General features: G+C 36.7%; 1 protein-coding gene across 2 annotated transcripts in view; it reads right to left on the reverse strand.

The window, feature by feature from the left end:
* Window positions 1-5874: 5874 nt before the first annotated feature.
* Window positions 5875-25400, reverse strand: part of PRPS2 (phosphoribosyl pyrophosphate synthetase 2) — a 29753-nt gene continuing 10227 nt past the window's right edge. The window contains exons 2-8 of one of the 2 annotated variants that reach the window (XM_032226327.1): window positions 21985-22168; window positions 19475-19489; window positions 14659-14757; window positions 11910-12034; window positions 11409-11582; window positions 10078-10237; window positions 5875-7983 (exon numbers count right to left, since the gene is read on the reverse strand). In XM_032226327.1, coding sequence (XP_032082218.1) covers window positions 7891-7983; window positions 10078-10237; window positions 11409-11582; window positions 11910-12034; window positions 14659-14757; window positions 19475-19489; window positions 21985-22168 — 850 coding nt within the window. In that variant the 3' untranslated portion in view covers window positions 5875-7890. The remainder of the gene's footprint in view (window positions 7984-10077; window positions 10238-11408; window positions 11583-11909; window positions 12035-14658; window positions 14758-19474; window positions 19490-21984; window positions 22169-25400) is intronic. The other variant, XM_032226328.1, reaches the window with a different exon arrangement.

Below are 25400 nucleotides of genomic sequence, written 5' to 3' on the forward strand. Positions count from 1 at the left end.
AGCCCCCTGAACTATTACGAGTGGCCAGCCCTAGCCGACTATGGGAGGAGATCACAATGGACTTTATTGTCGAGCTCCCAGACAGCAGGAGGAATAGAGTAATTTGGACAGTTACTGATTTGTTTTCCAATCAGGCACATTTCATTGCTTGATCAGGATTGCAGTCCGTAAAGAAATTAGCGAAAATGTTTGTGAAACACATTTATCGCCTGCACGGGGTTCCCAAAAGGATCATTTCAGACCATGGAGTTCAGTTCACCGCCAAGTTCTGCAGAGAGTTCCTGAGATCCATTGGGTCCACACAAAGACTCAGTTCAGCGTTTCATCCCAGCACGAATGGTGCACCGGAGAGGGCCAATGCGATGGTGGAACAATACATCTAGTGTTACGTGGATTATCAGCAAGACAACTGGTCGGAGTTGCTACCCTTTGCCGAAGTGGTGTACAACAATGCGGTCCACGGCAGCACTGGATTAACTCCTTTCCAGATTACCAGTAGCATGGAATTTGTTCCCATGCCTGAGCTGCCTAGAGAACCTCCCTCCTCCATGTCTCTGAATGAATGGATGGACACACTAAAGAAAGGGTGGGAAAATATGAAGAAAGCTCTAGTAGATGCGGCAGAAGCCTACAAGAAGCAAGCTGATAAACACTGCTTGCTCCAACCCCCCTTTTGTGTGGGGGACAAAGTTTTTGTATCTACCAAATAAATAAGATTAAGAATGCCTAGTAAGAAATTGGGGCCAAAATTTCTAGGTCCATTCCCAATAGTGAAGATAATTAACCCAGTTACAGTTCAACTCAGTCTACTCAGAATTCTAGGGAAGATTTACACAGTATTTCATTGTAGCTTGTTGAAACCAGTAATTGTGTCTAGCATAAGACCATCCACCCAAGCTCCCCCTCCCCCTGTAGTGGGAGAAGGGGAAACACATTATCAGGTGAAAAAAATCTTAGATGCCAGGCTGTATAGGGGTCACTTACAGTATTTAGTGCATTGGAAGGGGTACCCTTTGTCCGAAGCTACTTAGGTGACAAGCTGGGACCTAAAAGTGGATAAGTTAGTAAAACAATTCCATGAGAAGTTTCCCGATAAGCCAAAGGGTCCCCTTGGGGGGGAAAGAGATGGTTAATTTTGTTATGTTAACTTTTATGTTATTTTCTTTTCAGGAAGCGTTTTTCTTCTGAGGAGAGGCTACCTGTCAGGCCTGCAGTCATATTTCCTTTAGGATCTTTGGCCTGCCACACTCGCTCTCTCTTTCTTTACTATGCTGTTTCATTAGTGGGGAATTGGGAGGGTGAATAGTAAGGAACAGAATGTGGTCAAAATAAAACATTCCTTTCTAGAAGCCCAAGGTCATCTTTTGTCTCTGCACCACTGCACCTGACTGGAACTAGATGGGTGGAAATGCCAGCGTGCCAGAGGAAGATTGGATCATGTGATGAACTTGTGGGTGTGGGGGCAAGGTCTTGAACTTTCAACTGGGTGGAAAATCCAGTTTTTGTTTTGAGTTTTGAGTTTTCCAAATGTACCAACATGTCTCTCTTATTAAATTGGAACTTTGATGAAAGCTCTGCCTTGGACTCTGATTTAATTCTGGATAATATTGGAAAGCTGACAGTAAAAGGCAAACAACATCTGGAAGACTGTCTAGGACTAGGTTTTTTTCCTATCTTTATCCGGTGGCCTAGGATTAACTGGCGAGCCTTTTAAAATTTGCTTCAAAGCAAAGCATTTGAATTACAAATGGCAGAATTGCCCTTGAAATTGAACACCTGATTTGGTGAATTAATGAGCCATGGGGAAACTTGGTGGGCCATTTTGGATTACAAAAAGTATTTGATGGAATATTTTATGAGGTGAAAGAAGAAATTAAATGGAACCTACAGATTTGAAAAACTTAGGAGCAAAACAACAGACCTTGAGGAATATAAACACTGTGGACTTTGAGAACAGTTCAGGGACTGAACAAATTCTTACAATATTGATTTTAGGCATTTTTGAACACTTTGGACGTTGGGACTTGGAGGAATTACTGAATATTTTTTAGCACACTAAAATAAAGTAAAATGATAAAAGGAGGAAGCATAAATACATTCCAAATGGAATGTTTCAAGGTATTAAGGAAACTATGACAAGGAATCATAGGGAGATGATGGAATTGAAGTGCGATACGGATCGGAGACCAGGAAATTGCCACCAAAAGATAATGGAAAACGAACAAAAAATGCAGATAATAGAGGAGAATTCAGAAGAAGTGGAAGAAAGAAGGTAGGAGAGAGAGACCAATTAATGATAAAACTAGATAAAGATACAGAAGAGAAAGAGAAAGATTACCCTTTAACAGGCCAAAATGATGAAGAGAGCAAAGAGAAAAATCCACTACCAGAGACGAAAGAGATACAGATGGGTACTTTGGAGAGCAGATAACGGGTGGCAGAGGTAGAGAAGACATTTAAAGTAAACAGGAATGACATAGAGGGATACAAGGTCTCAAGGGAGAGGCAGGGGAGACTGACCAAAAAGTCAATAAGAGGTGAAATACTAAAAATGGCAAGAGATGATGGATATAGAATAAATTTTGATATGGGGTCTGTTTTATTAAAGATCAGAAAATAAGAGTTAGTACCAAAAAATGGGAAAAGGTTATTATATATATTCTCATATGATGAAAGGTATTATAGTTACTATGTCCAAGTAAATATTAGAAGTTAAGATTATTATTGACATTGACATTGAGTCTTTATTGATTAGCCCTTGGGCCATATCAAAGTGCAAAGTTCCAGAAACACATTATTACTAAAATTTGATAAAAGCAATTTAAAATGGAATTTAAATTGCTGCAGTCTACCCCAATCAGTCCCACAAGATTATTATGTATATTTAAAAAGTAAAAAATAAGAGATGATGGACAGAAGGCTTACTAAGATAGATAAGCAAATACTACTATTATTATGTGATCATCATCAATGTTATGAATAGTATTACTATTATTTCTTAAAATGAACTGTACCCAGACAGGACATTGTTTATGTAGATACTGATGTTAAATAAAAAATAACAAAAACCTTGAAAAAAATACAGGAATAAATTGGTACAGAGGAGATCAGCCAAACTGAAAAAAAGTTGTTGGATAAGGATAAAATGATAGAAAATTATCTATTGAAATAGAAAATAAAAATGAGATAAAAATGAAGTGGTTAAGACTGATTAAAACCAGTTGCAAAGGTCTAAATATGGTACTGGAATATGAGATAGAGAATTGACCAGTAATGGTAGAATGAAGATGAAAAAGTCCCAAGGTCTTATGAAGTACTATATAGTAAAGCTAAGGTATAGCACTAAGCTCTACAAAATGTTAAATCTAGCAGAATAAATGAGAGAGTGCATAGAAAGAGTAACAAATGAAAATGTGAAGTAAATTTAAAAGCACTTCCTGCTCAGTTAATCAGCAATGTTTTATGTTTGTAGTGCAAATTGATATTAAGCTCTTGTTTTTCAGTGGGAATTGTTCTCAGGTTCTGCCTGGGTTTGTCCCCTGAACCTATGATGGTATACTTAGTAATTATGCTTGAATTGTGAATATCCCAACATTAGCAGTCAAAGTTTAGCAAACATAAAATGGCATGGGGCAATTAACTGAGATAATTATAATGCTCATGATTAAATAAGGAATTGAGGGCTGGCAAGAGAGACTCATTCTTCCATATGCACAATGTAATAAACAAAACAAATATGCACGTTTCCCCTGGCCACCTAAAACAGTGGTTTTCAACCTGTGCGGTGCTGCCGCCACTTCAGCTCATCTCCCCCCCCCAAACTACCCCCCGTGTACCACCTGCCAGGTGCTGAAGTACACATGATATGTGTACCACGGGTTGAAAAGACTGTAAAAAAATGTAGTTGGGGGAAGGGAAGAGTTGAAGCACCGCACAGGCCTGTGGGAGCATCAGCTGGAGCGGCAGGTTGCCAGGGTTCTGCTGAGCCCCCAGGATCAGCGTACACAGCTCCAGCTGATTAGCGCTTCCGGGAACAGGGCGCAGCATTAGAGAGAGGAGTCAACTGGAGCTGCACTGGAAGAGAAAAAATGAGAGGATGTAAGAGAGGTTTTGGTGAGAAAGGGAGAGAGAAAAAAATGATGGGGAAAGAGAAGGGGATGGTGAGAGACAGAGGAGGTTTCTTTGAGGCAAGCAGAGGGAGAGAAGGGGATATAAGAGTGCAAAGATTAATGTCAGAGAAACAGACACAAGTTTCCCATTACAAATGTAAGTGGGTGTACCGATAGTCCTCAACCTACAACCACAATTGAGTCCAAAATGTATGTTGCTAAGTGAGAAATTTGTGAAATTAGTTTGATCCCATTTTACGACTTTTCTTGCCACATTTATTAAGTGAATCACAGCAGTTCTTAAATTAGCAACACGGTTAAGTGAATCTGGTTTCCCCATTGACTTTGCTTGCCAGGTTGCAAAAGGGATCACGTGACCATGAAACATTGCGACCATCATAAATATGAATTGGTTGTCAAGCATCCAAATGAAAATCACATGACCCTGAGGATGGTCATAACTGTATAAAATGGTCATAAGTCACCATTTTCAGTGCCATTGTAACTTAGAAGTCACTAAGCGAACTGTTGTAAGTCGAGGACTATCTGTACTTTATCACTTTTTTGGGTGGGTGTCATCAGGTTTTTGATACATTTCTAGGCAACTGGTGATAGTCGAATATTGCAATATCCTAAAAGTGGTACAATATGTGAAAAGGTTGAAAAGCACTGACCTCAAACAAGCTCCTTGACCTATGTTTTGACAAATTTTAACTGTGTCAAAGGGATTTTGTGAGTCAATTAAAAGTTACACAGTGCATTTCTATCACATTTTGGTTCAGATGATCTGTACCTATGACATACCCCAACAGTCATAAACAAATCTCAATGATGGTGATTCTGGCAATACACAAATGAAACTGAATAAAAAACCACTCTATTTGGGAGAGAGAGGTTGTCTGGGAAACATCTGGTATCACTAATCCCTTCCTCATTGGTCAGGGAAACAACAGAAGGCTTTGTCTAGAGATGCTGCAGATGGGTGCTGAGGAATTGTATTCTGCACTGTGGAGTTTTGATAATTAATCCAGCGAGAGGTTTATTTTTATTATTGTCCTTTTTCTCGGATGACTAGGTAGGCAAAAATGAATTAGTTGAACAGGGTGGATAAAATAATCAATTTCAAAAAAAAATAAATGGATTTTTAAAATCAAATTTATTTTAATAAAATGCTTTTGAAGTAAAAATCTATCTAAAGATAGTTTTCTTTTAAGATACATTAATAATTTAGTTGATTCAGCATGAAATGGAGGTTAGTTATGTAGCATGAGGCTGTATATTCTGCAATATTTCTATTTTTGGTAAACTCATTCAATGAATCCAAGCTCTGCAAGTTAATAGGAAACCCTTATTTTGTTTGAAAATAATATTAAAGATTCTACCTACCAGCAAGAATAGCCACTTGCTGCCCATCTTGTCCCTCACCTTGTTGTGTCACTGCTGCATTACCAGCCATCCCATTAAAGTGAATGGGACTGTCAGTGAGTCAACAGCAGGTCAGAGGAAGAGCCACTGTGGGACAAAGATGATAATTGCTCTTTAAAAATTATGATTTAAATCAAGTTGATTTAAATCAAGCCTTTTTACTAGTGATTTAAATGATAGAAATCCACACTGCAGTCTTGATTCTCAACATGTCCAACAGTTTAACTCTATGCAAGACTATATCTAAGCCCTAGGAAATTGTGCAACCCACTTTTTTTAACACAGAATGATGCCCTTGTTCTTTCTCAATTAACTAAATATCACCACCAATCAATCAGAATAATGTTGTTTTAAGATTTATTGAGAAATTCTGAAACAATGAACAGGCTTTTCTGATAGGACTTGAAATGGAGAACCGATTTATAACTTAACACATTAACAAAACTTTGGCTCAGCTTTTTTGGAATCACAGTAAAATACAAATATAAAGATACAATGAAGGAATACTGTATCCAATATTAGATTAGGGTAACAAAAACAATGCATAATAGTTTGAACAATGCAATGCTTTGATTGTACACTACTGATTTCAATTTAAGAAACTTTGCAACTCTTCTCTGCTTTGTCAAGAATTTTAAGTTTTAGATGGTACCGCTTTAATATTGTTATCTAGAGATGCAACTTCACTTGATATACAGATAGGAATACCAACTGAGGCAATTGTTGTGGAAAATACTGCGCAATCTAAAAATAGTTAATTGTTAAAATGTTTATTATAAAAATACAGGCTTTTCTGGCATATCCAACTCATTATTAAAAGAGAAGACAGCGCATGTGGATAGTTTTAGGTAATCCAATTTCTCAATGTTGTAAAACATCATTAAAATGAAACATGAAATCATGATTTGCCCCTTTTATGCAATATGGCATAGCATAGATGTAGCATAGACAAGACCTTGAGAATGCAAATGGCCAAAATACAAGCTGTTGAGAAGTAACACATAGGTTTGCATTAGTAAATGCTTTGGGGTAGCAGTGCTGAATAATGTGGTTTAAGCAGCATGAATTCTTATCTTCATCACTGAATAAGGGTGCCCTCATATGCCATTGTTAGAAATTCTCATACTCATGTTGCCTCTTACAATGATATATGAATTCTTGTGACACTGATGAATAAATTAATGGTTCTGTTTAGGTTAGGAACGGTCAACAAAATATACGTTTACTTTTAAGAATCAAAATTTATAACAAATATCTCAAAAAAAAATTTACAAAATAAATTCCTTTAATTGGAAATAAGGAATAAAACAATAAAACTTAACATGTTGTTTTTAATAGGAAAAGAAGAGCTTGCGTGTTTGGCGAAACTCCTGGGATTTTTCTTTAAGACAGAGTCTCATTTCTTATTTGGCATTTCATTTGGCTTGATATACACCGTTTATAATAGCAACTATACAAAATCCTAACTTTGTTGCTGGCTTGTCAAGGCAGAGCAGGAGTATGGACTGCCACCTATCCAGGTTGCATTCAAAGCTGGAGCCATCTCAGAATTCACTCTTGCTTTACTTAATAAGCTGGCTGACAATTTGTCCAAACACAGGAGAAGCAAGTTCATGTGATCCATTTTTATACAGCATATAAGGCTGCGGTGCAGGAGGGAATGAGTTTTGATAGCAATCCAGTTTTGTGTGAACAAATCACTAGGTGTTAACTAACAAGCATTAATTATACATGTATTTATAGTCTGAAAGAATTACATATTTTTCAATCTTAAAAGAACTTAACCAAGCATGTGATCTATTTTGACTTACTTCATTTAATTGCATTACAAACATATTAAACACAATTCTGTAACTTAAGACTCAAGACAAACAATGCTGCATGTTGAGATCCTATTATTTTGAACAAAGTTTGAAACAAGAGATTATTTGGACAAGAGGACATGGAGTTAATAATTACTCCAAGTCTAATTTCAAGAGAGGTAAAATGGTTGTTCCCATAAAAAATCTGTAGCCTAGATGATCTCTGTCCACAAAAGGGATCAACCCGAACAATTTATCGAAATGTCTGAAGTCTATAAGCAGATTTTTAAATGCAACTATGGCTTTTGGAATATATCATGATATTTTAAATGTGATATTTACTCATCAACATAAATCATGGCAACTATTATAGTGTCCTCTTTTAAAGCACAAAGTTTGTAGATTTGCAACCAATAAAAACAGTGTTGCCCATTTTACTTATTGTCCATGTTAGAAGTAGGAAATGAATAGTCAATCTAAAGCTTTCGAAGATATTAATTATCTTAATATTGAACTGTGTTCTTCATTGTAGGGCTCCTAAATGCAGATTGAAATTATAAGGGGACATGGCTGAACAGGTAGGATACAGATTCACCATTGTGTGTTCTTCTGATTGCCTCAGCCAGAATCATAGAAATATCAATAACCTAGAAGAAAAGGCAACAGCTTATTATTATCCACACATAAGAGTTGATTCCTACCTGAATGCTACATCAAAAAGCAATAAGTAGCCTCATGTGACAAGGAAAAAAAGCCAAGGAATCTTAAGTGGGAAAAAGTAACCTATTTTTGTGCAAAATGTTGAGCAAGTTTTATGTATGTACATAAATCATTCCACACTGATCACCATCCTTGCAGCGGTATACATGTCCTGGTCCTGCCTAATCACTCAAGAATCCCATATAATCAATTAGTAATAGCAATAGCACTTAGACTTATATACCGCTTCACAGTGCTTTATGGCCCTCTCTAAGCGGCTTACAAAGTCAGCATATTTGCCCCAACAATCTGAGTCCTCATTTTACCGAACTCGGAAGGATGGAAGGCTGAGTCAACCTTCAACTGGGAGAATCGAACTGGCGAACAGCAGTTGGCGGTCAGCAGAATTAGCCTGCAGTATTGCATTCTAACCACTTCGCCACCAGAACTCTTAATTACAGTGTTCTTTTCGATCCTCTCCAAGGGTTGGGAGCAGAACATATTGTTTTTCAGTGGTTCCCCTTCCTCCAAGACTGTTTCCAATTAAAATTGGTAGCTGGGAACAAATACAGCATAATAATCCTTGCTTTGTGTGCTCCCACAGGGCTTTGCATTCTCCCCATTTTTATTCAATTTTTACCTAAGACTGCTGGGCAAAGTAATTTGCATACAGATGATATCAGCTTACATATACCATCTTTACACCTTAATCTTTGATTAAACAAGCAATGCTCTGGAGGTCCTATCTCAATGCCTGGAGACTGTAAGGGGCTGGATGGGAAGGAAGTCTTAGCAAGACTGAAGGCTTGAAGGACCTATTAGTTGTAGTGGTTTATCATCTTTAGTTCTTGAAATGATGTCACTTCCCAAAGTAGAATTTGCTTGTAATTTGGAGCCCCCAGGACTCCTGTGCAACAAGGAGATGAAAGCTTTTCTAAGTGGGCATTCATATAAAATAATCATGTGTGTCAATTGTGTCCCTTCCTGGATCAGGAGGCCCTATTCATAGGCACATGTTTGGTCATCTCTCATCTGGATTACTACAATATTCGCTACATAGGACTATCCTCGAAGATAATTCAGAAGCTACAACTGATCCAAAATTCAACCACATGAATAATTATGGATGTTTACATCTTTATCCATCACTGCTCCAATGCAATGATTACTAATGAGCTGCCTGATACAATTCAAGGTACTGATTGTCACTCAATGTGTCCTCTGAGACCCAAATGGCAAAGCCAGAAACAAGTTTACAGATAAATTAAGAAATAAACATTTAACTTCCATGTGCCTGTACTAGCACTTATAAAATACATACTGTAGGCAGAAAACGCTTTTCAATGCACATTTTTTAGTGTGAGAACTGTCTTTAATGAAGATGAAAACAATGCATAAAGGCAATCATCCAGCCAAACCACTAGAGGGCAATAGAATGACTCCAAAAATATTTTTTCTTAAATTTTCTTATTTCACTGAACTAACCTTTGTCCTTAATTTTTTTAGGCAAACTGTCGTTTATGGAAGTTGGTAGTGTATCTATTAACCACCCTACAATTTTGTTTCCAAAGAGAAACAGGAGAGTGGGAGATTGATCTGCATATTTCGAACTCTATTCCCCAATGATTATAAGTTTTTCACTATTAACAAAGGGTGGCTAAATCCCAGTGATGTGAGCTGTTTAGAACTATAAACAGGAAAACAAATTCATTTCTGAAAAATATTTCCAGTACTTTACATGTGCAAAGTCATTTAGTTTGCTTTGCTTGGCAATCTTTTATTGGATACCGCTTCAAAATATTTTTAAAATAAATTAGTAAGTGTTTCTGCCACCATGTTAACAAAAGTGCGCTTCAATTTGTTAATTCCTATTGTTCTAGGTAAAAGACACATTAAGTATGTGGGTCACATCTTCTAGTTTTGGTCTAAAGTATCATAGCCTAACATCGGTAAATACAATTCCCAGTTAGTAGTTTCCTCCTTTGTACTGTGAAATTCAAATAAAAACTGCACACCAGGTATTAAAAGAATATGAAAAGTACCTGGATCTTAGGACAGTGTTTCATTTTCTCCTCCTGTGGGATTGTATTAGTTACAACAACAGCTTCAAACGCAGCATTATTGATCCGAGAAATAGCAGGGCCAGAAAAGATCCCATGAGTGAGAATTGCATAAACTTTAGTTGCGCCTGCAGAAACCAGCCTGTTAAACACATAAGATAGGGGAAAGTATTTCTACAAACATCAGCCAATGATATATTAGATTTCAGGCAAATCTAAATATCCCTAATATTTTTTTAAAAAAATTAAGATAGTAAAAGACATGCCTGCTTTTTTTCCTGGCAGATAAAAGAACCAGATAAAACATTCTTTTAGTTGCTTGATAATGCTTCCTGTTGTTATACTATATAATGCCATTATTATGATACATTACACTTCTATGGCATGCCATACTTGTTTAAGTGAATGTTAAAATTATAACAGTAATATAAAAGAAAATGAAGATTATCCCTTAATAAACCAAGTTGCGAAGATACTCTTCTTTTACATTCTGTTCTTGTATGTGGAGCCTTCTTGAACTGTGTTCTCTATATTGAAGCATCTTCAGAGTCACTAGATAGTCTCAGCATATTTTATGAAAATAATTTCCATACCTGACTATAAGTAGTCCTCGACTTACAAAGATTCATTTAGTGGCCATTTAAAGTTACAACGGCACAGAAAAAGTGACTTATGACCATTTTTCATACTTATTACTGTTGCAGCATCCCTCTGGTCACATGATCAAAAATCAGATGCTTGGCAATTGGTTCATATTTATAACAGTTGTAGTGTCCTGGGGCCATGTGATCACCTTGTGCAACCTTCTGACAAGCAAGCAAAGTCAATGGGGAAGCCAGATTCATTTAACAACCATGTTAACTAACTTAACTGCAATGATTCATTTAACAACTGTGGCAAGAAAGGTAGTAAAATGGGGCAAAATCAACATAAAAAATATCTCCTTTAGTGACATAAATTTTGGGTTCAATTGTGGCTATAACTTGAGGACTATTTATATATGTGCACTGAAAAAGTGTGATGACTCTATGCAGTGAAATACTATTATATCACTTGATTAAGTCAAAGTTTATTTTCATCTAGGAAAATTCAATTTTACAAAGATGAGATAATTATTTTCTCCTATGAATTTCCTTAACTTTTGATGAACAGAAGAAAAATAAAATAAAAATGGAAATCTAAAATTCTGTGCAGCCACATTTCTTAAATTAGAACTCATTGTCGCTTTACTAGAAACTCTTTCAGTACCTTTGCTTCCTTTTGCCTAACATATTAATCCAAAAATCAGACTATATTACTCAGGATTAACTTACTTGTCAGCTGCATGACATATTGTGCCACATGTGTCTGCCATATCATCCACAAGAATTGCTATACGATCAGTCACGTCCCCAACCAAGACCATTCGGTCCACTTCATTGGCTTTCTTTCTTTCTTTGTGAATCAGAGCAAAGTCCACGTTAAGCCTGTCTGCAATCGAAGTGACCCTGTAGTGTGTTAAGAGAGGAAAAATGAGAGAGCAAATAGTTTTAAATATTGCATGTAACTAATGTTTGAAAAGAATTCTAGACTTTTTAATATCCTTTATATACCGTATTAAATTCCTAATACATGTGCTTATATCTCAGTTATACTTATATCAGCCCCACTGATACATCAAAATACTGCATTCTGACCACTGCATCACCACATCTCTTATATCCAGAACTCTATCATATATGGTTTGTTTGCTACAACTTAATCAAACATTGAATGCCAAAGCATTTCCCCCTTTTTGGAATGAATGTTTATAAGCACACAATAACTACTGTGACCTTTTTGCTCCACCTGCATCGGGAGACACAATGACGCAGTTTCTCCAGTCCACAATATTTTCTTTGATCCATTGTAACACAGCTGGTTCTGCATACAGGTTGTCCACAGGGATATCAAAGAAGCCCTGGATATTACAAGAAAAAAAAAAACAATTGTATATTGAATTCGGTAAACAGCTGTCTTTATATGGCCTGATTAAAAGATCACAGCAGAAGATAGAGGCAATGGTATAGTTTTCCGTAGTGTGTATTAGGCAACATGCAGGGCAAATTGTAAACGTTTATTTAGGCTTTCAAAAAACTTATTCTATATTGTAGCCTTATTTTGGCATACATTTTAATTATATATTATTCTAAAATAAAAATATAGGAAAACCAAAAACAAAAGAACTAAAGGAAAGAAAAAGTAATGACTTCTTACTTTTTTCAGTGTACTAAAATGCAAAAAACAGAACAGCCTTTTGTTTTATTGTGCATTTCATGTTTCAACCTATTTCTATAATAAAATCATTATAATAATTAAAATTTAAAATCAAGTTTTGATTATTATGATGATCATTTCATTATATCATTTAATCATTTTTCCATTTTGAGCAAAAACTCTAGAAGCAGTTTCCAAGTAAAACAAAACTAGCTAAATTATTCTCTGTAATTAAAACAGTCACTTTCTCTATCTTTACTATCTCCATTACCTTTACCAACCATGCTTCCATGGTGGGAATTAAGTGTGCCTGTCCATCTTATAGTCTTAAAGAGAATGTTTATAAAAGAATATATCATTGGTACGTATCACCAGAAAAACAGTCCAGAATGATATAAAGGTTCTTCAAATGTATGCTGGGAATATCACCAACAAGGAAAACCTCATCACGCATACTAGACATACAAAAGAAGCCAGAAAATTCTAGACTCAATTACAGATAATAATAAAGAAGATTTTAAAGATTTCATACACAATTCAAACCACAGATTTTTGGGGGTGGTGGGGATGGTGAATGGATAAGCCACTGGACATGAATTTTTGTTTTTAACTATAGTGAGACTATTATATGCATAAAGGTGGGAAGATTTGACTTGACCCACAATGAAGGAATGAAGGTAACAATCATGGAACTTGCTCAGATGGCCAAAGTGACTGCTTTAGAGATACAATATTGTCTACATTTGATATTGGAAAACTCCAGTTATATGGTTTTGGTTAGAACAAAAATAACATACAAAAATGTAAACAGTGGTATAACCATAGGGTAAGAAGGTAATTTATATTTATAACTGCTATAAAAGAAAATTGGAAGTACAGGTAGTCCATGATTAATGACAAGCGAGCCCAAAATTTATATTGTTAAGACAGGCATTTGTTAAGTGACTTTTAAGAGACTCTTGCCTCATTTTACAACCTTTCTTGACACAGTTGTTAAATGAATCACTGCAGTTGATAAGTTAGTCACATGGTTGTTAAGTGAAACTGGTTTCACTATTGACTTTGCTTGTCAGAAGGCCGTGAAAGGTAATCACATAGCCTTGAGATGCAACAATGGTCATGACTATGAACCAGTTGCCAAGTAATCTGAATTTTGATCACATGATCATGGGGATGCTGCAAAGGTCGTAACTGTGAAAAATGGTCACAAGTCACATTTTTTTCAGTGCCATTTTAACTTTGAATGGTCAGTAAGTCGGGAACTACCTGTGACTTCTTTATAATCTTTTTCTTTTGATTTCTGAATTTTTGTTTTTTCTCTTCTTTTTTCAATCTAAATATTAGTTTTTATTCTGTTTCAAAATTCTAATATAGTTTATTATCAAAAAAGCCTTTAGACATATATGGAAAGGTGGGCTAAATCACTGCTATAATATATTCATGACCGAAATGTAACCTCTAACTAGTTGTGCCCAATCATTTAAGGAAATCAAGCAAGTAGACAAATACTCCAGAGATTTGTCTACAGAGATTAGAATGCAAAGGTCTTAAAAGGAAATACCAATTTACTGACACAAAGTACTGATTTACAATCTATTTCAGCCTGAGCTAAGAAGCTGTATAAGTTGCTCTGCTTTGTAACTGTTTATTCTGCAGGGCTATTTTGTGATTTTGCTCCTTTTTAAATTATTGTTTTTTAACATACCATATTTTTTGGAGTATAAGACGCAGCAAGGTTTTGAAGAGGGGGGGGGGTTGCACTCTGCAATCCTCCCAAAAATGGCCCATTTTTCGTGGAAACAAGCCTGTTGTTTTCCCCCAAAAAACATGAATAGTCTTTAGGGAGCTTGCAGAGTGCTCCTGGGGGCTGGGGAAGAGCAAAAAATGGGTTGTTTTTGGTTCATTTCTGCCCTCCCCAGCCCTCAGGAGCTCGCTAAAAACTTCCTAGAGGCTATGCACGGCCATTTTGGTGAAGGGGTGGAGTTTCAGGAGGCAAAAATGATGTATTCAGTGTATATGACGCACCCAGATTTTCAGTCTCTTTTTTGAGGTAAAAAGGTGCATCTTATACTCCGAAAGATACTGTAATATTCCTTTTCTTTTATCCTTCTTTTGGTATGCTTCCTTTTTCTGGTTCTGTTCAGTAGTTTCCTAAATTCCAAATTTGTTGTTGTTAAAAATGTTAATGTCCTAGAGTGCTATATGTCTTCTTTCTACAATCTTTGTGGTATATAACATCACACTAAAACTAAAACTACAAAGAGATGCCCATGATGTCACCAGGAGGTACATTTGTATAAGTGTTGTTTGTCTCTGACTCATATTTACCTGGATCTGGGAAGCGTGTAAATCCATGGTGATAATGTGGTCTGCTCCAGCAACAGATAACATGTTGGCAACAAGTTTTGCAGAAATGGGAGCCCTGCTCTGAAGAAACAAAATTTGGATTTTATTAACTTTGAAAATAATTCTTAAAAGTCTACATTTATTGCTACAAGTTATTTTTATACAAAGCAAGTAGGAATTCCATTAAAAGTTGTACTGTTCTTTCCAAGCAGTAATGTTCCCATTCAAGTTGAAACTCAACAGACATGTTTTTTCTGGAATATTATTTTTTCATAGTATTGGCCCTACCAAGCTTGTCCCTCCCATCTTTGTTCTCCATTTTTTTGTTTTTGTTTTAATGACACATAGCAAGGGACAGTGGAACTGCACAGTGCTTCAAGACAAAGAAAAAATGCTTCAAAGAATTCTGAGGATATCTTGTCTGCACACCTTGTTAAAGCAGGCATATATTTTCCTGGGATTGTCATTCTCTATAGCTACTCTGTAGTCCCTTAAAAATGTTTGGTTATGGAGTTTTGTACATACACTAATTTAAATAGAAGGGCTAGGCAAAATTCAGAATTATGTGTGCTACACAATTCAACCAGGCATTACAGTTGTTCAGTCAGTTGTTTTGTGAACAAACCATGCAAATATCCCATAATTAAAGGAAAAATGACAGCTCACCAAAAAGGCATATTGCACATGCAAAGCAAAAATAATCATTCAAACAAAACGCAATACAGGTTTTTTTTTTAAAGAGATGAGATAACAGCTATGTCATTTACATCAAAAGTTATATGGTAAAATTCAATTTAAAGCTTATGGTTAGGGAAGCATCAGTAGACAACTAAAAGACCAGTAATTATTTCAAAGTAATATTTGAGCTTGATCCTCAGAAAAGATATAACCTGTAAGCAGCCCAGAGTCACCTTGTATGGGAGATGGGTAATATAAAAATTAAACAAACAATCAAACAAATAAATACAATTAAAGAAGACAAACATCAACCAGATTTATTAGGCATATTGTGGGATTTTGTTTTGAAAGAACAACTCTGAGAATAAGGTTTCAACCAGTTATTCTGGTTTACCTAGAGTACTACTGCTACAAAATCCAAATAAAGGGAGAAAATTTAAAGACAGTTAGGTAGAGTTAATACAAATACCGGACAGGGAGTTAACTTTTTACAGGAATCCTCAGGACTATTAGCCCTAAAACTATTCTAAATCTTTTAAAATTATCATTTGCTTCAGAGGGTAAGCATTACTAAAATGCATCATTCCAAAGATGCCCAAAGGCAGCAAAAAAGGGACTTCTTTTTGTTTTACAAAAAAAAAATCAAAGATACCAGGAGGGTGGGGCTTGACGTCACAACGACACCACATGCAATCTTGGGGCTCCAGGATTGTTGTCGATATCTCTGTTCCTGGACAGTCCTTTTGGACCTAAACTGTTCTGAAGGAACAGTGATAGAGAAGAGCATGTCCTGCTGATCTCAGGGGCATCACAAAGCCCCTGATTGATCCAGGAGAAAGCTCTTTTTGCCAGCTACAAGAAAAGCAGCCAAAATGGCTGCAGAAGGTTGGGACAAGCCTCTGAAATAGAAGCAGTACAGGAGTGGTGTCGAAATGGTGAGAACATTTTTTATTATTAGAAAAGGGAAAACCCAAAAGAATTGGAATTTAAAATAAAATTGAAGACAAAAGAAAATAAGCGGCAAATTAACCCTGATTTAAGACTATCATGTTATATTTTCTACCTTAACTTGGTTTGTTTTCTATGGATGGACTTTTTACAAATGCCTCTTACTTTTAAATTGGACTAGTCTCTTTTTTTCCTATTTCCTCTATACTTTTTCCATATTTTGTATTCGTGGATTAAGAGCTTCTTCTCTTGTAAGGCTTGGACGGAGCGTAATTTTTACACATTTTTTCCCCTCTATCGGAACTTGGTGTTTACAGAGAGAGGCAGAAACAGATGGAAAAGAGGTAACACTGCCATCTAGTGGCTAGAGGTATGGAAATATCTGATAAAGCTATAAGCTTTGTTTACTGAAAGGCTCAGTAGAAAACGTTTTATTGATACAGGTGTTCCTTTGAAAAAAAGATAAAGCTTTGATTTGAAAAACTCCACTGAATTTGTTTGACCTAAAAAGTCTCGGATGTTTTGGCAATATTTATAGCCTGGAAAATGGTACAACGTGAAGAAAAGGCACTAACTTTGCAAAGAATTTTCTTAGAAATTAATTTTTTTAATAATTACAGAGAGAATTGAAAAGAGACTTGAAATTATAGATCAAAATACAGAGGGTACGGAAACAGTGATGAACTTTGAGGACAGAGCTGAAAAAATAACAGAGACATATGAAAGTGATAAGAAAATTGTTGACACTGATAGCAAACTGAAAGTGGAGGGAAATGACAAGTGTGAAATACAGAAAGGAGAAATCGATGAACTGGAACTTTATTTCAGATGTTAAAAAATAGATGAAGAAAGGAGAGAAAATTTGGCAGAAATAATGAGAGTAATCTCGGCTGAAGCACTAATGATAACAAAAGTTAAGCTGATAAAAAGAGCAGATAGAGGGTTTCAAATTCTTATAAGACATGCAATGAACAACAAGTTCTTAAGAGAAGTCCACATAAGACTTATAAAGAAAACACTTAGAATACAGACTTTACAAATGGCAAGAGATATTGGACTACACTATCTTTGGAAGGATACAAGATGATGAAATGAAATGTCACAATAAATTTTAGTTAAATGTAGTTAAATTTTGAGTGTTATGTACAACATAATAATAGCTATAGTCAAATAAATGATTAATTATGGTAACAAAGCATTTATATATAATAGATTGATAATATGAAATTTTATACAATACTGTAAGTGAGGATTATGGAGATGATGTCGAAAAGCCTTTGTATAAAAGATAAACAATTTTATATAGAATAGAATATAAAGATTGGATGATTTTAGGATGATGTAATAAAATGTCATATAAATTTACTTTAAATTTAATATGCCTTATGTTGAAAGAATGTAATAATAGCTAGGCTTAATGGATGTTTAATAATTATATCAATTTGTATACAAGTATATTAGATTGATGATACTAATAATGGGGGGAAAAACCTGGAATTGAAAATTATTAGAGAATGTTATCAATGCTAAAATAATAGAATGTCACAATACATTTTGGTTAAATATAATTAAATTTTGAGTGCTATGTACAATGTAATAATAGCTATAGTCAAATAAATGATTAATAATGATAACAAAGCATTTATATATACTAGATTGATAATATGAAATCTTATACAAACTATAAGTGAGGATCATGGAGATGATGTTGAAAAGCCTTTTTATAAAAGATAAACAATTCTATATAGAATAGAATATAAAGATGTAATATCATTGGATGATTTCAGGATGTAATAAAATGTCATAATAGAAATGTACTTCAAATTTAATATGCCTTATATTGAAAGGATGTAATAATAGCTAGGCTTAATGGATGTTTAATAATTATAATAATTTGTATACATGTATATTAATTAGATTGATGATACTAATAATGGGGAAAAAACCTGGAATTGAAAATTATTAGAGAATGCTATCAATGCTAAAATGACAGAATGACTTAGAATAGGAGGAAACATAACAACAATATATACGAAGATATCTTGATTGTCAAAATGTGAATTTTGATAAAATTCAAGGGATGACTATGGAAAGGATACAAAAAGATTTTGTAACCAATCAACACAGTGTGTAATTGAAGAGGCTTTCATGTTATATGAGTTGTGTGTTTGTCTGAAAATAAAAATGTTATTTAAAAAAAATCAAAGATACCAGTAGCCACATCTATATACATTTTTTGCAGCAATAACACTGATTTGCCATTGACTTCTTTCAACTTTCTAATCTACAGTCCTGATGGTCCTACATCAAACAAATAACAGGATTGTTAATGTCTCAAAACCAAAAAGGCAACTTCAAATTCTTCATCCACTTGCTTACATTTTGGAACAAACTCCCTGAAAGAAAAGTTTCCTTCACTTTCATCATATGGTACTTTGAACTTTCAAGAATTCAGATCTAGTTTTGATAATACACAAACATGTATTTTTCCCTATGTACATTTTTTCCCTAGGTATTCCTAGTAACAAATATCTGAAGAATAAGCAATGAAGTCGTATCTGATATGTTACAGACATACAACTTTTTATGATGACACAGATTCAGAAAAGCTGCTGAACCTTACCCAATAGTTGTGCTCAGGCAGGTGAATTTGTCTACCACACTTTTTGACTTACACTTTTCTAGAATGCTATGAAGTTAAATGACATGATCTTGCTTCTCATGCCTATGCAACCAACTGATAAATTTTTTCTCTTGTAATATTCATAATGTGCAAAGATGTCAACTGTTTCTACTTCTGCAATAATATAGGAGCACTTTGATTATACAGCTCATGTACAAACACACAAGATTTGAACAAATAGGCAGATTTAAAGCTTTCTTGATCTGGCAAGTATTTAAGATATTGTTTCAGCTAACATATTTACTTTGGAAAAAGTTTGTATTGATTTCAGTATGAACTTTGTCACACTAACAAAAAAATTGCTGACTTATTTATAATGGCAAAAGTCCCAGTCTCTTGCTTTTACAGAGCCTAAGGATAAAACTTGATCCAGTGATAATTAAATAATATGCAATGAGACTCCAGCAGTTGAGATAAAAATGGGTATGCTGAGACTATAATAATCCATGGTATATTTTAGAGTTAAGATAGCTGCAAGGTACCACTTACCCATCTACCTTGGTCCTATATAGGAAAACACAATAAAAGCAAATTAATGAAATGTGCAAATCCTCATATGCAAGAACAGGATAAATTTAAAAACCATTTCAGTCAAATTTATCAAAACCCCAACTGACTTTTCTCATTTACAAAGATGTAGTATTGTAAATAAAATATTATAGGGTTCATTAAGAAAGATTTATTCATGCATTTGAAGATGGATGTTGCATATGATTGGAAGAATTAAAAAGTCACAATTGTTTAATATTAGCCTTTGAATGGAATAAGGGCATTGAAACTCTCCTCCCAAGCCTTTAGAAGAGCGAATGAAGCCCCTTGGAGTGAATTGGATTGTCCTTTTTTCCCACATTTCTGTGGGTTACTATTAACTTTGCAATCTTTTATTTTTTATGCTTGTTTCTAATTGTATTTTTTTATAATATGTGTTTATTTGTGAATTGTTCAGGGTTGTTGGGAGATATATAAATTTAATAAATAAAATAACTATGAAGTATATAAGCATAACTGAAGGGAAAGAAAACTGCCAGGAGACAGTATACAACATGGTGACTATTAAGTACAACTTCTAATGTGGTAACTACTGGAGATTATTGTTCACATAAAATGGTAGATTTTCTTTACTATACAAACATTTGGGTAAAAAATGAAAATCACTATTTCATTGAGTTCCAAGAGTATCTCCCTTGATTATCTAAGCATAGGTTTTCAACTGTTGTGCCCACAGTTGCAAAAATTGTGGTAGCCAAACACTGAAACCCAAGAAAATATATAATCAGAAGCAGATTATTAAGGTATGGCCAGCAGCAGAATTAACAGAATTAAATGAAATAATTAAACATAGCATGGAAAGATTTCTATAAGATAGCATATTTTTCTTCTTTGAAAGCAACATGACACAACATAATTTGGTTTGTACAGAGGAATATAATATTCTATGTTAAAATCTGGATTGAAATAATTTTGCTATTAATATTCTTAAACTTGATTTTTAAAAATTGCTTTTGTTACAACACCTGCCCAGCTTGCCATCACCGTTGTTTTTTACACTGTTGTTGATATTTTAATCAAGTCAAATACTGTAAGCACAAAGGGAATGGAAGGCAGACTTATATTTTAGAACTATTTCTCCATGTTACAAAAGCCATGGCCCTAGCTCCATCTATTATTAGTGGCCATGCGGATGGCGTTACTGGGAATTATCGCTCAAGTCTAGAAAGTTTACAAATTCCACAGTGCAACGCAGTAGTTAATGTCTTTTTTGTTCCATTCACATGGACACACGTAGAGCATACATCTGTAAAAATATTTTAGTAAACTGTATTTTAAAAACAAAGTCTTGAATTTCTCTTCCTTCTCTTCATGGTGGTGGCTTTGGAGAACAGTCTTTTTTCATTTAAGGTGGAGTGAAGAAAGAAACATGTTCCAAAATAAGGGTATTGTTTCCTAACTTTCTCTCCCTTTCTCTTGTACTTCGCTTGGCATCAGATTTTAAGTGAAGTTCTATTTTATTTTCATCTAAAGAAATTACGATATGGATTCTACTTTCATGGCTCTGGATCTTAATTTGGGCCAGAACCTCTGGAGTTTCCTGTAGTGATACTTTATTTCCTGGCAATAGAAAAGCATGGATAGGTTGCACATGTTAAGCTAATTTTAAAGGCAAGTTTAAGATATACAACTTGACTACCATTGGTCACATAATTTAAATGGTAAACAAACGTAGTTAACGTAATACAACTTTCCTACCAGATTGGAAGATGCTGAAAAAAATGAGGTCATAATATAGCAGTAATCCAAACTGGGTTTAAGAATTCTTTAGCACTGTATGTTACAGACTAAAAGTTTGCAGCCACAAGGTCTGAGGAATACATGAAATGCATTGCCAATTTCTCTCAATACTTCAGTAGTAAATTTATTTTTAAATGGAAAAAAATACAAGTACCAGTACAATAAACATTTTGCAGTGGCCCAGATGCTCAGTAAATTTAGTGTTGTAACTAAGTTTGGAAACTTTTAATAATTGTTTTAGATCATATTTTTTTTCATTATTGTTTATGGTTCCGAGCACCTTAAGATAATACAGCCTAATTATTTTGTAACTCCGTATACCAGTTTAATCTCCTTCCCTCCCATGGAAAAAGAAAAATATATACTTATACTTAGCCAATCAGATATAAGAAAAATAATTGTCTTATAAAAATGCTCTCTTTTTCCATTTTAAATAATATAATAGCAAAAGGCAGACTTGTAATCGTAAAAAAACTTTGGTTTTTTCATATATCATTATAGTTATCATTTTGTGATCCCGTTCCTCCCTTCCAAAACTCTTGAGGGGGCAAGAGCTGAGGAATGTGAAACTGTACACTTCACAAAATATTGTACCAAACGAATCAGTTATGAAAACAAATGGTTTGCCTGTAAATAAATTCTCTGTTTCAGGGCATTAGCTTCAGAATCTTAATAAATTGGCTAAAAGAGAATTCTCACCCCTCACTTACCTTATCTTTCTTATCTTGCCTGGCGTAAGGAAAACATGGAATTACTGCTGTCACACGTGAAGATGATGCAATCTTGCAAGCATTGATCATGATGAGAAGCTCCATCAAGTTATCATTTATTTCTCCACAACCACTTTGGACAATGTACACATCTTCTCCTCTAACACTTTCACCAATCTCCACACTAAAAGATTAAAATAAGCACTGTGAAGCAATGACAACTGAGCACTCTAATCTTAGAGACCATTAACATTTTGCATTCATAATTGACTTTTTTACAAATTAGTCCTCTTCAGAAATAGATAAAAGTAAGCTGGGAGTGGTTACATGCTGAGCCTGTTTGCATTCCTTTTCAGATGAAGGCCCCCATTCATTTATGGACTTATTTCCATTCATATATTCACATGCTTAGCTTCATCATGGGATTCATTTATTCTTCATGCAGTTTAGAGGCTACCCAAGCCCACAAGACTATATCTGGCTTACAACTTTCAAACTAGGAAACAATAACAGAACTTGGGTCGTAGACCATTCAGGAAAAAAAGTCACTAACACAAAAGTCCTACAAGGTCACAGCATCTACCTTATACCCCAAGGTCTAGGGAAAATAAGTCAGATTTTTCAACAACTTTCTGAATAACATCAGGGTGAGAACCATACAGACCTCTGTGGACATTTTCGGGAGGGTATCAATAGCAGTAACAATATTCAAAAAATAATGAAAGGTTTGTTCTACAGTTCCTTAAGGAGATAATTTTAAAATGCATTTTTAAAAAATAGCTTCAGGAAAGCTAGATATCTCATTTACATCCTTCTCTCAAGCCAACACCCTGAGAGCAATGCAAAGTCATCCCGTTCTGTAGATTGGGTAATCAATAGCATTCAGCCTGAACTTCTGCATCTCTTTAAAAAAAATGAGGAAGAAAAGATTTTTGAAGTATCATTATTTTTGTTGTAGAATTCATTTTTAAAAATAACTAATATCTATAGCAAATAATGGAAGCAGCAGTTCAAAACATTTTTGAAGCTTCACTGCACAAAAAACAACAGAACTGAACCTAGGAAAGAAGCAAGAGCAATGGAGTAGTTTCAATCCAGCCCATCAGTAAGAATGGAAATATATTTTTATGCCTGCAACCAAGTACACACTTGCTTTTCCAGTGGAAGAGAGGGAGTGGTCACGTGTGGGGTATTCTCAAAGCCTGATTGGTCCAAACACTGAGAGTAAACTTCTTAAATACTCCTGCCTTCCATTGTAGCCCAGTTTCCTCTCAGTCTCTTGGTCCAAGCACTGTTGAGAATTGTTTCTAGGTAGGAAATTTTTTTGTTCAATCTGATCTGTTATTTGGTTTAATTGGGCATTTTAAAATTTGCTAAATTCTAAACTGCAGCTGCGGCCCCAAGGGACAGTCCTCTGCCTCGGGTGGTCGGGGAGGGCCCTGTGGGGCATCTATCCTTCCCCCTCGCGGGCCTGGAGCCTCAGCCCTATCCCCGGGATTGTGGGGGTGCCAGCTCCAAGCACAGCTGCAGGAGAGGTAGCCTTTCCCTTCACGCAGATTGGCAAGGGAAGTGGCTTTGACGCCACGAGGTGCGCACAAGCAGTCTGCGGAACTGCTATTTGATCCAGGCGGCAGCTGCGCACTTCAGCTGTTGATCGCAGTTGCGGGGGGGGGGCTCCTTGGGGAGGGAGTGCATGCCTGTGTGCTGTGTGGCCCCCCAACGTTTGCTAAGGCGGTGTTGGCTCCTAGTAGCCAGGCAGAGCTGCTCGTTGTTTCCCTTGGCCTCTTTCTTCCGCGTGGCATTCTGGCGGCCATTTTATCTGCCGCCACGTGCACGAGGCCCTTTCTCCTTGGCTGCGACTGATCGGGAGGCCAGGCTGGGGGGTGTTTTGGCCTAGCCCTTCCACGCGATCCGAAGGCCCAGGTGCCGGCGGGGCCTACAGAGGCCTGGATTCCTTCTCCTCCTCCGTGAGTGGGGCAATGGAGGAGGGGTCGGAAATTCCCCAGGGCCAGGTAGGCCCGGTGAGGGGTGAGGAGGGTCTAGAGCAGGGATTCGAACCAGGGGTTCCCCCACCAAGGTCTTTCGCTGCCCAGCGATCCTCCACGAGGGAGGAGGCCAGGAGACACAAGGCCATTGAAAAGACCTCTGCCAGGGCAGAAAGACGGCTTGCATCCAGAGGCAGGTCCTGGTCTCCAATCAGGCCCCTTTCTGTACACTCTTCACCTCGGGGGTTCAGCCCTTCTTCTCCCTTGGCCTCCCCAGCCAGGTCCCGCAGCTATTCCAGGCGGAGGGAGTCTCCCTCTCCTTCGGTCCCTCCAGGTTTGACTAGGAGGAGTTCTGCAGATCCTTTGGACAGTACGTCCAGGGGGCCTTGTCCTTCACGCAGGTTGGCTCCTCAGAGGCCTAGCTCTCCTTATGGGGATATGGAGGATTTGGAGCGTCTTCCTGAAGGTATTGAAAGGTATTGAAAGACTTATTTCTGCAGCCATTTCACGGGGCATCACCCAGTAGGATAGGAGCTCCCACTCTGCTAGGCAGGGGGGAATGGGCCGTGCCCAGTACAGGGCGTCCTCTCCATACATGGTTAGTGAAGCTTCAGTCATGGGAGAGGAGAACCTCCAGGAGTTTCTCGGAGGACGAGGATGCGCCCCCCCCCCCGATGCTCCCTCTTCTTCGGGTTTTTTCCCCCCGGTCATGTTCAAGATCCTCCTGAACAAGGCAAGAAAGACCACCAAGGTTGGAACTGAGGATCCCACGGTGCTCCCACCTAGGGACCCTGACATGGCCATGTTTTTGAACACGGCCACGAACAAGGAGAAGATTCAAGCTCCTCCTTTGTTTATGGAGGTCCTGACCAACCAGTGGGTCCGACCCTCCAATTTCTCGAACCCTGGAAGTAATGACCCTGGTTTCTTCCTCACTGGTGGTGTCAGGTGATGCAGCAGACAAGTTGAAGCCAGAAGATAAGCACACAGAGCTTACCTTAAGGAAAAAATTCAATGCCAATGCCTGGGCCATAAAGTCCGTGGCCTCGGCCTCTTATTTCAACTGCGCCACGGTCATGTGGCTTCGGCAGCTCCAGGATCGCATTCCGATCCAGGACAAACGGCTCCACCAGGATCTGACTAAGATCATTGTGGCCTCCCAATTTTCCACTGATGCAACTCTGGACACGGTTAAATTGGCGTCCAGTGCCTTGGCCACTTCGGTTACTTCCCGCCGGCTTTTATGGCTGTGTAACTGGCAAATGGATAACAAGGCTAAGTGGAATCTAGCGGCTGCCCCGTTCAAGGGTCCTAATCTTTTTTGGGAGGCTCTCGACCCCATTCTGGTCGAGAACAAAGACAAAAAGAAGGTTCTCCCATCTAATGCTAAAAAGCCCGAGGCTCAACCTCATCCTTATCGTAGGGCTCCGG

The sequence above is a fragment of the Thamnophis elegans genome, chromosome 11 (genome assembly GCF_009769535.1).
Source record: "Thamnophis elegans isolate rThaEle1 chromosome 11, rThaEle1.pri, whole genome shotgun sequence".
NCBI lineage: Eukaryota > Metazoa > Chordata > Lepidosauria > Squamata > Colubridae > Thamnophis > Thamnophis elegans.